General features: G+C 38.4%; 1 protein-coding gene across 1 annotated transcript in view; it reads right to left on the bottom strand.

Moving 5' to 3' along the window:
* Positions 1-987: 987 nt before the first annotated feature.
* ltk (leukocyte receptor tyrosine kinase) overlaps positions 988-14,532 on the bottom strand; it is a 63,688-nt gene continuing 50,143 nt past the window's right edge. Inside the window, exons 20-29 of the mRNA XM_058399414.1 lie at positions 13,146-13,332; positions 12,013-12,103; positions 11,858-11,922; positions 8,630-8,759; positions 8,295-8,392; positions 7,963-8,055; positions 7,003-7,104; positions 6,716-6,850; positions 6,003-6,093; positions 988-5,896 (exon numbers count right to left, since the gene is read on the bottom strand). Coding sequence (XP_058255397.1) covers positions 4,937-5,896; positions 6,003-6,093; positions 6,716-6,850; positions 7,003-7,104; positions 7,963-8,055; positions 8,295-8,392; positions 8,630-8,759; positions 11,858-11,922; positions 12,013-12,103; positions 13,146-13,332 — 1,952 coding nt within the window. The 3' untranslated portion in view covers positions 988-4,936. The remainder of the gene's footprint in view (positions 5,897-6,002; positions 6,094-6,715; positions 6,851-7,002; positions 7,105-7,962; positions 8,056-8,294; positions 8,393-8,629; positions 8,760-11,857; positions 11,923-12,012; positions 12,104-13,145; positions 13,333-14,532) is intronic.

Raw genomic sequence — 14,532 nt, 5'->3', positions numbered from 1 at the left:
GAGCCTACTGTAGAACTAACATTCTAGTATTTTGATTTAGTCATGTAGGTCACTGGGATGGTAGGATGATGGGTGAATGAATGAAGAAATAGTGACAAGTAAAAAGGCAGCAAGGGAACAGTCAGTTGTCAAAGTTGATGTGCTGGAAGCAGGAAAAATGGGCACGTTTAAGGAGCTGGGCAACTTTGACAAGGACCAAGTTGTGATATCTAGATGGCTGCATCAGAGCATCTCCAAAACACCAGGTCTTGTGGGTGTTCCTGATATGTAGTGGTTAGCCCCTACCAAAAGTGGTCCAAGGAAGGACAGCCAGTTAACCGGTGACAAGTAGAGAAACAGAGAAAGGAGAAAATATATTATTAAATTAAATTATTAAACTATTTTATCCCTATTTTATCCCTAACGAGCAAGGTGACGGTGACAAGGAAAAACTACCTGTGATAATATGAGGAAGAAACCTTGAGAGGAACCAGGCTCAGAAGGGAACCCATCTTCATTTGGGTGACACTGGACAGGAAATAATGTAAATGTAACTAAATATCCTTTCTACAACAGCAACCAAGGGCCCATGAGGAACTATTAGGTCAAAGTAGTTTCTGAGTTCATTATAGGCTCTAATTCCTTGCTGTCAGAAGCTAACAATGGCAGCTCTGTGACAGTGATCATGTACGCTCAAGCCTCACTGATGTTAACGAGGAACAAAAGGCTGACTCGTCTGGTCTGATCCCACAGTTGAGCAAGTGAAGCAGAAATAGCTGAAAAATTTAATGCCACAGCACACCTTCAGAGGTCTTCTTGGTCAAAGCTGTTGTGGCACAACAAGGACAACCTACACAATATTAAGCAAGTGGTTAATGTTTAATGTTCAAAGTTTATCGTTATGGCTGAACGGTTTCTGAATGACCTGCAGCAGGAAAGAAACCTGCGTGTCATTTTGGATTGTTTCATGCAGCTGCTTGATGCACTGTTCTCGTGTATCAAAAGTCATAGTCAGAACTGTAGTCAAACATGGTTTTTTATTTATTTGAGGTTTGGAATTAACTAATAAATCTCAAACACTATTATATCCAGTAGAAACAGCATTTTCCCAGAATCAAAAGCAACAGACATTTCAACAAAATCCATTGCGCCACCTTGTGGTTATTGAAGATGATGCAGTTCCCTGCATAAACAGTGGGTATTTATGCAGCCCATTGGCAGTGATAAAGTCTCAATAATTAAAAAGTTAAACAAACAATCAACAGAGTACACATGAGGTTAAATAATATATAGCTACATATTAGTAATTGTTAGTCCAGAGTAAAATATCAGTATATAAATATATAAATCATTCATTCTAATTATATATATACAGCTCTCGAAAAAAATATGAGACCACTGCAAAATAATCAGTTTCTTATGTTTTTTTTCTTCCAGGTGCATGTATTGGTGAGATGAACAGTTTTGTTTCTTTTTTTGTGAACTGCTGACAATATTTCTCCTAAATTCAAAATATAACTATTGTTATTTAGAGTGTATATTTAAAGGAAATGACAACACATCAAAATAACCAAGATCATGCAGTATTTGCAGAGCTTTAATAACTCAAATAAAACAAAATGCAAATAATTTGTAAACAAATTGTGTTAATGCTTTGGCTAAATAACATTAAGAATTCAGTATTTGGTGGAATAACCCTGATTTGCATGTGTTTTTTTCCACCAGTTTTTCACATTGCTGTTCAGTAACTTTATACCACTCAAAACAGCTCATGTGACCATCCATCTTCCTCTTGATGATATTCCAGAGGTTTTCAGTAGGGTTCAAATCTAGAGATTGGTCTCTTATTTTTTTCCAGAGCTGTATACATACACATATATATATATATATATAGTTTCTGGTTAAAAGAAGCTTGTTCTAAGAGAGAATAAGAATGACAAATTATCTACATAAAAACTCTAAATAACTCTCTGTAAACTGATATAACAGATCAGTGTAAGGTTCGATGGCAAGGTTGTGCTAACAAAAAAATAAAAATCAACTTTAAACAATTCAGCATGTAAAATGCTACAAACCAACAGCAGGCCTAGAAAGTGGTTAACCCACACTTAGCTTTTAGCATTAGCTAGAATCCTTAACCAACAAAATAAAACATAAACATATATTATTAATCAGAATGGATTAGGTGTAGAAATCTATCACTGATGTGGCATTTTGACCTGGAGCATGACTTTACAAATGTTTCACTTCCACAACATACAGTGAAACACCAACACTTTGTTTAACAAACTTAGTTTCTGACAAATCCAGACATAACAAAAGACTCAAACATGGCATCCAGTCAAAATTCTTGGGGATTTGGCACTGCTGAAGATTCCCATTAAAGGATTTTTTCACTTTAAAGTTCAGCTCAGTATGAGCTCAGTTCAGCTCCAGTGGTTCTGTTCATACTTCATTCAGGGGTTTTTACACCTTCTTGGTAGGATTTGGAATGAACTATATTTGAACTTTCTTGACATTGAACACCTAGCAGTTTAAAAAACTATATTGTTTCCCTAACCAAGAAAAAAAAAAGTCTTTGATTGGTGTAACCTGCTATTGCTTGAGAATTTCATTATCTGACCTTTGGCTCTTCCTGTTTCAAGAAAATACACTTCCTCCAGAGCCCTCTAAGAGATCCCTGTCTAGACCTGATTGGATATCTAATGCTGGTTCTTCAACATATATTCAACAAGATATCTTTCACAGTTTAAGATCCAGTGTAAATATTTATGGACACAAAGGGGTAAAGGATGAGGGACGATCAGCTTTATAAAAGTTACAGAACGCTACCTGTGTGAACACGTTCTCTTACATTTCGCTCATTCGCCATTATCTCTGCAACTGCAACCTCACTTCTCTTCTCCAACAGCATGCAGTTCTTCCTTCAAGGAAACACTTCTAAAATTCTCAATTATAGAAAAGTACACAGAAACATACAAAAATAACAACAACAACAGAAAAAAACACCAAAATGATCACACAGCAGAAGTGAGCCAGAGGCAATGTCAACCTCGAGCTCCACTCCAAAATGTATTTACAACCTGATTCAAATGGCATCCCATTTGGAAGAAACTATTTAAGTGCTTTCATCTTTTGTATAACTGTGTGGTACATGCTGTATTACTGAGACAACAAGTGTGTTTTTCCTAGTAACGTAAAGTGGCAAGTGGTTTGGAAACAGAAGGAAACAAGTAACTTTAGTATCCGGGTTCTCCAAGTATTATAAGTTGCATCAAAACAAGCTCATCAGGAACATGACCCCTAGTGTTAATACATACTGCCTCTAAAATGTGTGGTGCCAGAATTAAAACCAGTATTAACACAAGAACTGACACCAAAAGGAAAACCAGTACTGAAACCAGAATTAACACCAGAATTAAAACCAGTAAGAACACCAGTAATAACACCAGAATTAAAACCAGTAAGAACACCAGTAATAACACCAGAATTAAAACCAGTATGAACACCAGAATTAAAACCAGTATGAACACCAGAATTAAAACCAGTATGAACACCAGTAATAACACCAGAATTAAAGCCAGTATGAACACCAGTAATAACACCAGAATTAAAACCAGTATGAACACCAGTAATAACACCAGAATTAAAGCCAGTATGAACACCAGTAATAACACCAGAATTAAAGCCAGTATGAACACCAGTAATGACATGAGAATTAAACCAATATTAACACTAGATGTAAAACCAGCATGAACACCAGCATTAAAACCAGTATGAACACCAGTATTAATACCATAATTAAACCAGTATTAACACCAGAATTAAAACGGGTCTGAACACCAGAATTTAAACCAGTATTAACACAAGAATTAAAACCAGTATGAACACCAGTATTAACACAAGAATTAAACCAATAATAACACTAGATGTAAAACCAGTATGAACACCAGAATTAAACCAATATTAACACTAGATGTAAAACCAGTATGAACAACAGCATTAACACCAGAATTAGAACCAGTAGGAACACCAGTATTGACTCCATAATTTAACCAGTATTAACACCAGAATACAAACCAGTATTAACACCAGAATTAAAACCAGTATGAACACCAGTATTGACACCATAATTAAACCCGTATTAAGAACAGAATTAAAACAAGTCTGAACACCAGAATTAACACCACTATTAACACCTGAAATAAAAGCAGTTTGACCATCAGAATTAACACCAATATCAACACCAGAATTTACACCAAAATTAACACCAGTATTAAAACCAGTATTAACACTGGAAGTAAAACCAGTATGAACATCAGAATAAACACCAGAATTAACACCAGTCTTAGCATTCAGACTGCTTGCATAAGCTTTGTAGCCCTGAATTCTTCTGCATGCTGTACACACCATCATTTTAATGGAAACTGGAAACCAAAGCAGAATCTACTACAGAAAACAATAAAAGCTAAATAAAATACACAGACAAGTTCCTTATTTTGTTAGGGAATGGGAACTAGCCAGGGTCAGGTTACTGTTTGTACTATTTTGTTTCAACTAATCTGACAAATGCCCAAATTCTCAATTGGCTCATTAAATGAAAAACTCAGGAAACACATACCTACATATACAACCTTCACAATGTTCTGTAAAACTCACTCTATGATGCCACTCAGGGACAGATTTATATAAAAAAGTGCCTCTAAGCACATGTTTTATGTAGTTTGTGTGTAGGGGTGTTGATTGAACATGTCAGTAATCAGAATGGAAGTAATGCCCTCCAGTGATGTTTAAACGTTTCTGTAATATACACACAAGGTGCTTTTGTTGAATTACCCATTCACACAACAGCAGTGTCTCTGGCCTCCCAATTAGTTCAAGGCGAGGCAACCTGAATGAAGTAAGCTACGATGTTTTTTCTGTATTATATCTGGGTTTAGTCCAGCATGTGAAAGTGCTACACAGGAGTAACACTAAGATCTTCTGACAATGAGAAGCCTGAGTCTCTGTCCCGTGTGGGTTTCTCGGCCTTCGTATGCCTCCTGACATCTTCGTGTCCGTAGCTGGCATGACGCTTGACCAATGGTTTGTGAGTAACGGAGAAAGCCAGGCCCAGTGCTGTTAGAGAGGAGCTAGCTGCAGAACTACTGCTGGGTTTTGGAGACCTGGCAACTACCAGGGGTAGACTCTCAGCTTCATAGCTCTGCTCATCATACGCATAATTTACATTGCCACAAGGGAAGCTCTGGAGCTTAGCCAAGTCCATGACAGCAGCAAGTGAACCCCCTACAGCCCCAGGTGCACCTTTTCTTGAAGTGAGACTCAAAGGTCCTGAAGGACTTGAGCTTGTCTGAGAGGGAGCTGGTGATGAATTTGAGCATGGTGACACATTAGCTTCAGTTCCAGAGTCCGTATGTTCTGAGGTTGAGGTAAAATGAGTCGGAGCAGTGGGGGTACAGGACAAAGGCACGGATTGGGTATGGGAAATGGCTGTCCTCCCAAAGCTCTCCAAAATCCATGAACCATAAGTTGGGTTCCAAAGATTCTTGGTGTTGTTCTTTAGTTTTTGGCTTCCTGAGGAGGACCTAGATCGGGAACATGGTTGGTGCTCTGGGACCTGCAACCAGGAGCTTGAGCAGGCTCCGGAAGCAGAAGGTGGCTCAGCCCATAAAGGCTCCAAAGCTTCATGTATGGTCACCTCCTGAAGCATTTGGGGTGGCCGCTGTAACAGCAGTCGGGGTTTCTGGACCTGAGGGAGTGGCGTAAAGATTGCAGGCTGCACTGGTGCATCCACTGATCGACTCACTAGAAGAGGAGTCACGCTGCCAGATGCTACTGGACGAATAACAGCACTGCTCTCTTCATCCACATTTGGCCCATACTCCACTGGAAGGGGCGTATTTATAACATCTGGGTCCTGAACCGCATTGGCAAGTGAGAAGAAAAGGAGGAAAGACAGGAAGTTAGGGTGCCTGACCAAAACCAGATGTAATTCTTTAATGAAAGTAATATTTTGACTATACCTGAGTACAGTAGTTGATCCTCTCTAAAATAGCTGAGAAGTTAGGTCGATGTTCTGGGCAGTGTTGCCAACACTGTGTCATAATCCGGTAACTACAACATGAAAAGATATATTTGTCAACGAACAAGTCTGAGTCTGGACGGAAACCCAATCATTTGTAGCAGAATACTTATAAAACATTCAGCAGTAACTCATGTGAGATCAAGCTGTACACTTGTGATCACACTGGGTAACACCTGGCACCTTTAGGGCTTCAATGCTTAAAGATTTTTTAGATATAGACCATTAAAGCATAGGCTTTACCATCTCCAAAAAGTTCTAAATAAAATCTTTGTTCAATGTATGAACATTGACTCATAACAATACTGTAGGACAAGCGTTAAATCTACGTAGATACATACATCTGTTTTTATTATTCACACTTCTAGACATACTAACATTCGACAAATGCTGTATCTGCATCACACAACTGACTGTAAATGACTGCAGAAAAGACATAATCACACTCTTCTGTGTTTATAATAATTTATAATCACACTCTCTGGTGTCACCCAAATGACAATGGGTTCCCTTCTGAGTCTGGTTCCTCTCAAGGTTTCTTCCTCATGCCATCTAAGGGAGTTTTTCCTTGCCACAGTTGCCTCAACTTCTTCGCTGGCTGCAGTGTAATTACAGACTGGCTGGTTGAAGTGAATATTTGACTGGGAGACTTACACTGGTCCTGGGCAACTCTTAGGTGGGTCCATGCGTCCTCCACTTGTCACAAACTCCAGCACCTCCTGATTGGTCTTACAGGGGTATGGCATGTAGCCCAGGGAGAAGATCTCCCACAGCAATACACCAAATGACCTACAGAGGGAGACAAATAACATTGATATTTAGATCAGAGTAAGTTAAAAAAAAAAAGGGCATTTAAAAAAATAGGATAGAGCCATTTGAACAAAATCACCTAACAGCTTAAAGAACTGTAACACAAAGGACAAGTTAAAAAAATAAATTACCATGTATCAGTCTTGCAAGTGAAAATGCCCTCTAAGAAGGCTTCAGGCGGCATCCATTTCACAGGCAGCATGGCACGACCACCCTTCCTGTAGTAACTGGCCCTGCAGTTAAGCAAATTATAGTCTGAAACACTCGAATAATTTTGTCCCAGCAATTTTCCTGTAATTTTTCTCTAGAACATTTCTCTAGTTTAGTTTTCTAGTCACATCATTAATACGAAATAACACCTGATAGTGTAATCTGAATATAAAAGTGCGGTAATTCATTGAAAATTAGATGATTTAAAGCAGATCAATCAAGGTTTACTTTATTTAGTCTAGTTTTGTATAAATTGACACACACTCAGTGGCACAAACAGGATAGTAAATTGTTTTTGAAATTCTGGGATTTTGATGAATACTAGTCTCATGTAGCCAGACCTTCAGACTGACAGCAAAAGATCTGGACCCTATAGCAGCTTTTATTGGCCAAGAACTACCCAAGTGACTGACATGTAAAGCAACCAATAACAGTTTATTTTGTTCAGCATCATGTTTAGTGGCATGAAAATTCATTCGTTCATTTAATAAAGTCTGGCAAATTAATGAGACTATACCATGAAGTTCACATCATTTGGAAAATCCAGCATTTAGCTGATCCTCATAAGCGCTTATTGCTACAGTTGTACACATGACAGATTCCTTCTTCCATGAAAGAAGTAATGTGTCACAATGGCTTTGTTTCCATGCGGACCTTTAAAAAACATGACAGAGATCTTATGGAAATCTTGTAGAATCCAACTGATCAGATGATAACTTTGAAACTCAATTTTGTATGCCGTATGGATGCAGACATCCAGCCAACAGGTTGTTGATGTATATGGCCCACAGTTTTTATATCTTGAACAGTATGTATTAGTTTAATCAGCACTTAAAGAGGGTATTGAGTGTGGGACCTCAAATGCTAGACAGTAATAGCACCTGTATATGTCACGAGCCATCCCAAAATCTCCAATTTTGGCCACTCTCTCTGGCCCAGGACAAGTCAACAGGCAGTTCCGTGCAGCGATGTCTCTGAAACAGAAAGACTGATTAAAGCATTTTAAATTTGATAAACTCTAACCTCACTAAGCAAACGATTTGAGCTGATTCACACTCCAGAAGAGGCTACACACTCAACTTAATTTCTTAATATTATGTATTAAAGGGAATTATTTTCTTCTTCTTTTATATGATAAATAGTGAGAAATGCATCTGGGCCATTGCTAAGAGTTCACAAAAGTTAGTGCAATATTTCTGCTGTGTGTCACTACCTATGAATAAAGTGATTCTCCTCCAGATATCGGCAGCCGAATGCGATGTCTCTGGCCATGTGTAGCAGCTCCAGCATCGACAGAGAAGAGGGCTGATTCTGCAGGAGCCGAATTATCAGATTACTGTCTCATCACACTGTCAGCTTACAAATCACACTGACTCACTGTACCACACAGTACACACAGGCTGTTCGGAACCTGACAGCTCCTATGCATATAAGATTGCACTTGTACAGAAGAATGAATTAGATCACACGTCCTTGTGCAGTCCACAGGTAGATGAAATGCACACATGTGCACACGCACTGTACAATACACATACTCAAGGCACTCACAGCTCTGGGGCGGTTCTGTCTCAGAAAGCTCTTCATATCTCCCCCAGTCATGAGCTCCAGAAGAATAAATCTGGGCAGGATCTGAAGACTGACTCCAATACAGCGCACTATGTTCTGATGGTTGAACTTACTGCAAAGACACACACACACAATTTTTTCTTAAATACACACCACCATATGTAAGATACACAGATTCAAAAGTATTGGCACCCATAGTTCAGATAGGTAAAAAAGTTTATTAATTAGTTTACTCTCACATTGAAAAATAAGATACATTTAATGCTTACTTTAGGTCATTTTACACTAAGAAAACAATAGACAAATAGAATGAAAACAATAGAAAAAATACAAACAAACAAACAAATAAATATTTATTTTATCCCTTGCTTTATGAGATTTTTCCCATTTATATTTAAACCAAACCCCTCGGACATCATCCATGCTGTCCTGTTTCACTCTGGAAAAAATTGGAAGCGTCACACAGGCCTGACTAGAGTCTAGAGAATAAAGAATACAAAGATAAAATGAGATATAATTGTTTTGATGTTCATACATCAGACTAAGGCTGTAATAAACCTGTCTGGAACAGGATGCAGGTTTATTGTGCTCCCATGCACAGTGATGAGGAGGTTAAAGGTACAAAAAAAAAGATCACAGTTGGAGAGTTGCAGAAGATGTCAGCATTATGGGGTCACCAAGACTCCAAATCTGTAATTAGGCACCACTTCCATATGAAAAAAAAAACCTAGCTAAAAGGAAACATTTTCTTTCATCCTACCATATAAGATGCTATTTGAACTTTGAAGGAAACAAGTTCTATGATCAGATTTTTCTTAATGAAAGCCCACATGGATGTTTTAGGGTAAAGAAGGATAGATGCACAAAAATACCACTGTTATGTACCATATACCATGTTATTTATGAAGGATTCCCTGTGGAGATGTGGGGCTGCTTTCCTCCACAATCCCTGAGAAAATTGTAAGGATACATGGAATTATAGACTGCATGAAATACTGAGGGATTTGAAGTAAAAATATGAATGCCTCTGCCAAAAATTTTTTACAACTGCACTGTGACTGGATCTCCCAGCTGTTCAATAATCCAAAACATCAGCCCAAGAACACACAAAAAGGCAAATAACCAAGCTTGTCTATCCCAGTGTCCTGACCTAAACCCCACTGAAAACTTGCACTCTTATAACTAAAGAGGTTTCTTGGGGTTCTATATAGAACCCTGGGATTCTGTACTTGGCCAATAGAATTGAGGATCCTCGATTCCTGTTCTGTATTGTCCAATCTCATTAGGCATTACAGAATAAGACTTTAATGCTGTCATTTTTGGCAAAGGAAGGTTGCACAAAGGAATAAAGGCATGAGTGTTAATAACTGTGACATATCGGTTTTATTACATTTCTTTAATAAGGGTTTTTTTTTAAAAAAAATCTTAAAATAAGTGTACTTCAATTAAAGGTTAGATTTCTCTCAAAATCATCAGTGTGAGATTAAGCTTATTAACCACACTAACATTCTTCCAAACCTTTATACTCATCTTTACCAAGGGTACCAACAATTCTGGAGATAACTATATAATAGCTTAATTAAAAACAAAATTATTTATCTAAATATCCATTTAGCCATAGGCTGTTATTTGCTCAGTGTGCAGACTGTAATAATATGTCTCATCTATTATAAAACTCTCGCAATGAGAAGGCTAATAAGTAGTTTCTTTTCCTGCACTTTTCACACATAGAAAAAGAAATAGAAGAAGACTTTACAGCACAGTGAAATTCTTTTCTTTACATATCCCAGCTTGTTGAAAAGCCTTAATCTTTGAGATACCTCTGTCTGATATGGGGTATATAATACAATCTCAAGACTATTTACTGCATTTATTTACAGAATAATACAAAAATGATATTGTGGCACAGGTAATAGTACCTGTAGCTGTCATTACAATGGCCAGTTTAACCCCCTGCAGGATTGTGCACTTCATTGTCCTTTTTTCTAATAGCCTTTAAGTGTACAGATGTAAACCACAGAATCTGAGGTTTTCAGAATCTGATTGCTAGAGAGCTTAAAAAGCCTTTGTGAATATATTTAAATAGTGTTCAATCTAATGCTCTGGACTACATGAGGTAACCTTAAGCTTAGGAGACAGCATAGGACAATCCAAGTAGCAAGGAGCATAAACTGTAGGAGTAGTGCCTTTGCAGCAGCATGAGCCAACAGTGTGTAATTATACTGGATGGCCAAAAGTATGCTGACCATTACACCCACATGCACTTGTTGATCATCCTGTTCCAGAGTTAGTCCCCATTTGCTCCTAAAACAGGCTCCACTCTTCTGGAAAGGCTTTCCATTAGCTTTTGGAGCATGGCTGTGGGGATTTTCACTAACAAGAGACATTCACAAAAAAGAGCATTAGCAGGGTCGGGTGTAGAGATCAAGTGTAAAAGTCCTGACATGCAGTCAGTGTTCCAATTCATCCCAAAGCTATTCAGTGGGGATGGGGTTCTTATGTTTTGTAAAGGTGCTTTGAGACAATGTCCCTTCTTAAAAGCGCTATACAAATAAAATTGAATTGAATTGAGGTCAGGGCTCTGTGCAGGACACTCAACTTTAACACTGACAAACCATGTCTTCAAAGACCTTGCTTTGTGTACAGGTACACTGTCATATTAGAACGGGTTTGGGATTTAAAAGGAGTTCTTGTGAAGGTCCACATATCAGCATGATGGTCAGGTGTCCTCATACTTTTGGCCATTTAGTATATTTGGTTTAGGCCACTAGTTCACAGTACTGTAAACCATATTTTTTTAAATGTGCAAAAATAGAGTGCAGGAAATATAAAAACAATTATCTGCAGGAAGCTGTTTGTTCCCATTCATCATTCAGCAAAAAACCTTAAAGCAAAGATTAAAAGCTGTAAATTAGGAGGCTTGGTTTAAAGCTGAGACAGTGTCAGTAACCTTTAGGGTACTGTTCCTCCTAGATGTCTGTAGTATGGAAGTAAAAGAACAGCTGCTGTCTGAACACAGACGGTGTAGAATCTGGACATCAACTACTAACAGCTGTGAACTGGTCAAGGAAAACAAACATTAAAAAAACCCAAAAACATTATCTTCCCTTCACTATAATGGTCTAGAATACCCCTCTCTTTTGTCTGTTCTGCACATGTGTATCCATAGAAGCTTTATTTGTTTTCATAACCAGTGCCTGTAAAACATACCTCATAATTAGTGCCTCCATGAGGAAATCCATCTCATCTTGTTCAGAACAGATTTCTGGAAGTGTCTAATCACACAGGCATGAAATGAAAGACAGGATTAATTTCAAGCTATCAAACCCAAAACCCACTCTGAACGCAACAGCAGTTATACTGACCTTGATAGCAACCTGCATGGCAGTGTTTTCTCCGTTCATTCCCAGAACCTGACCTTCATACACTTCCCCAAAAGCACCGTGCCCTAAAGCCCTGCAACCAAAATGCCCTGTACTTTAGTGAAACTCATTCGTTAGACAGACACTACTATGATGAAGGAAACACACATGCATATTAAACTAATTGGATTTCAGCTAGCAACCAAAAGTGGTATGCTTAAAAGAGAAATTCGACTCGAAAAACCTATACAACTTTGTACTAAAATGCTGAGATGATTTTTTGGATGATTTTAAACATTAGCATGTTTATTTTTTACTTTAGTTTCCTACTGGTATACTGGTGAATTGATTTATCTGACTATTTTACTGACTGATCAACAACAATCAGCTTTTTATTAGTTACCTTCCTTGCATTACATACAAAGGTGAAAATCCAATTCGTTCTTGTCTTTATAAATTTCCATTGGTATATAATCCATCAGTGGTAACTAATGAAATTCAGTGCTGAGGCACTCTGGTAAAAAGAGTTAGCCACAATGCCATTCAACTCTCTGCCAATAGTTTCACCAGTTGGACTTAATCCTAAATCTAAAGAGACAGATGCAGCACTTAATCTGTCCACCACTCCTGTATCCTCATCTGTACTCTCTGCTCAAACATAAGGATCCAAACTTCAACTTTAATGCTTATATTGCTATCAGCACCATGGTGGATATCATCAACTCAGCCGCTATCTAGCCAAGTCGAGTCTCTGCTGTAACTCAGAGCAACTGTACTGTACTGCTGCATTGCATTCTGGAAACTTGGTGTCTTTACTGCTTTTACAGTGTATTTCGAACAGTGAAATGTTACAGTGATTCCTTATGTTTGAGTCCCCTTATTATATTTAAATCATTATGATCACTACATCATAGATCACTAGATCATAATCACTATGTAAATATATATAATGTCTTCCAAGGTTGACTTTTCCTTTACAGGGTCTATGTAAAACCCTACATGAGAGTTTTCGCATTGTACAAGATAGAACCCCTTTAGAAAGCTAAACATTGTTTAGAGTAATTGTATTCTCATAAGTTTTAACAGATTATCCTGGATATGATTTTAACCTATTAGTCCAATAAAGGCAGAAGTACCTGAGGAGGGTGATGTTCTTGCGTGGAACCTCCTTTAGCTCACACAGTGATGCAGCTTTTCCAGCAAAGCAATAGTTAGGGTTGTAGTCAGTCATGATGATGGAAGAGCGAATCTTGCTCAGCTTGTGTTCAGGGCTCTGCAAACATATCCGGACCGCATGAAGGTGGTTCTTCTTGCGGTAGTACACTGCAGGAGCATAGAGAGCAAGGTTAACAAAATTGGAGGTGCACATAACAGATTAACACCACACACCATTTAAAGCTCAATCTACTAGTTCAGCATTAAATGCATGAAATGTATCCTAAATCTTTCTGTAAGGATTATCAAGGTTATAAAGCTATGTTTGTTCTCTTACAACATGATACATGACAGAAAAATATATGGAATATATTAAATCTATGGAATTTATGGAATCATTGTTACTGCAACAGAAAGCATGAATGGTCACACACAGATTACTAAATCAGGAGTGCACAGTGCAGCCAAACCCCATTTTCCTTTTAATTTCTTATCATATGCAGACCAATGAAATGTGCTTTGCAGATATCTTTTAAGCTTAATGGTCTAAGTTGTGCCTAGCAGTTTTTCAGGTCCAACTTCCAGGCACATTTTTTCACTTATCATGTCCAGAGCTGAAAGTAAAACCAACACACAGTTTCCTTGGATGCTCTCAAAGAAGCAGAGATTTAGTGTACACTTAACCTCCTTCTAAAATAGCACACAAATGGCCCCAGACTGTTCTAATGGAGTAAACTGTTTCTGGCTTGGTGAGGTGCTTGCAGTGCCCTCTGCATTGACAGCTGAGCAAGAAGCACTCACCCTCAGGAATGGGCGTCCACGTCCCCGCTGCAGGTTGGTAGTCTGCCTGTGGGGGGCACTGCGTGGAGGTGAGGGGTTCCCTTTGCTGTCGGGCGTGAAGCGGAGCCAGCAGGAAGTTGACCAAGGGAAGGGAGTGGGACAAGAGAGGGGAGGGTGTAAAAGAGGAAGGGGAGTTGCCCAAGCACAGACTACCAACCTGCATTAGGGAGAGCTCATGGGAAAAGACAAGAGTTAACCACTAACAGAGCTCAGGAGTTATCACCAACTGATATGTGTATTAAGATTTTTCAGTCCAGCATTAGTCAGTCCCCATTTAGGGGAATGAACTTCTGGATTGTACCAAATACTAGTTCTGTCCAAACAAGTTTACCTTCTATGCTTATGTGAAAAACAAAAAAGGGAAGGTCTGAGATACGTTACTAAGTTCTAACACCGAACTAAAAATGGAGCTCTACCACAAAAGAACCTAGTATGCATCTCAAACACACCTCAATTCACAAGGAGAAAAACACTTCAATGTCATATACCAGTCTTATTATATAGAGAACCAGCATTCTGTAGTTATTG

The sequence above is a fragment of the Hemibagrus wyckioides genome, linkage group LG09 (genome assembly GCF_019097595.1).
Source record: "Hemibagrus wyckioides isolate EC202008001 linkage group LG09, SWU_Hwy_1.0, whole genome shotgun sequence".
Taxonomy (NCBI): domain Eukaryota; kingdom Metazoa; phylum Chordata; class Actinopteri; order Siluriformes; family Bagridae; genus Hemibagrus; species Hemibagrus wyckioides.
Note: the sequence above shows the minus strand (reverse complement) of the source record. Positions and strands in the feature narration are given on the sequence as shown.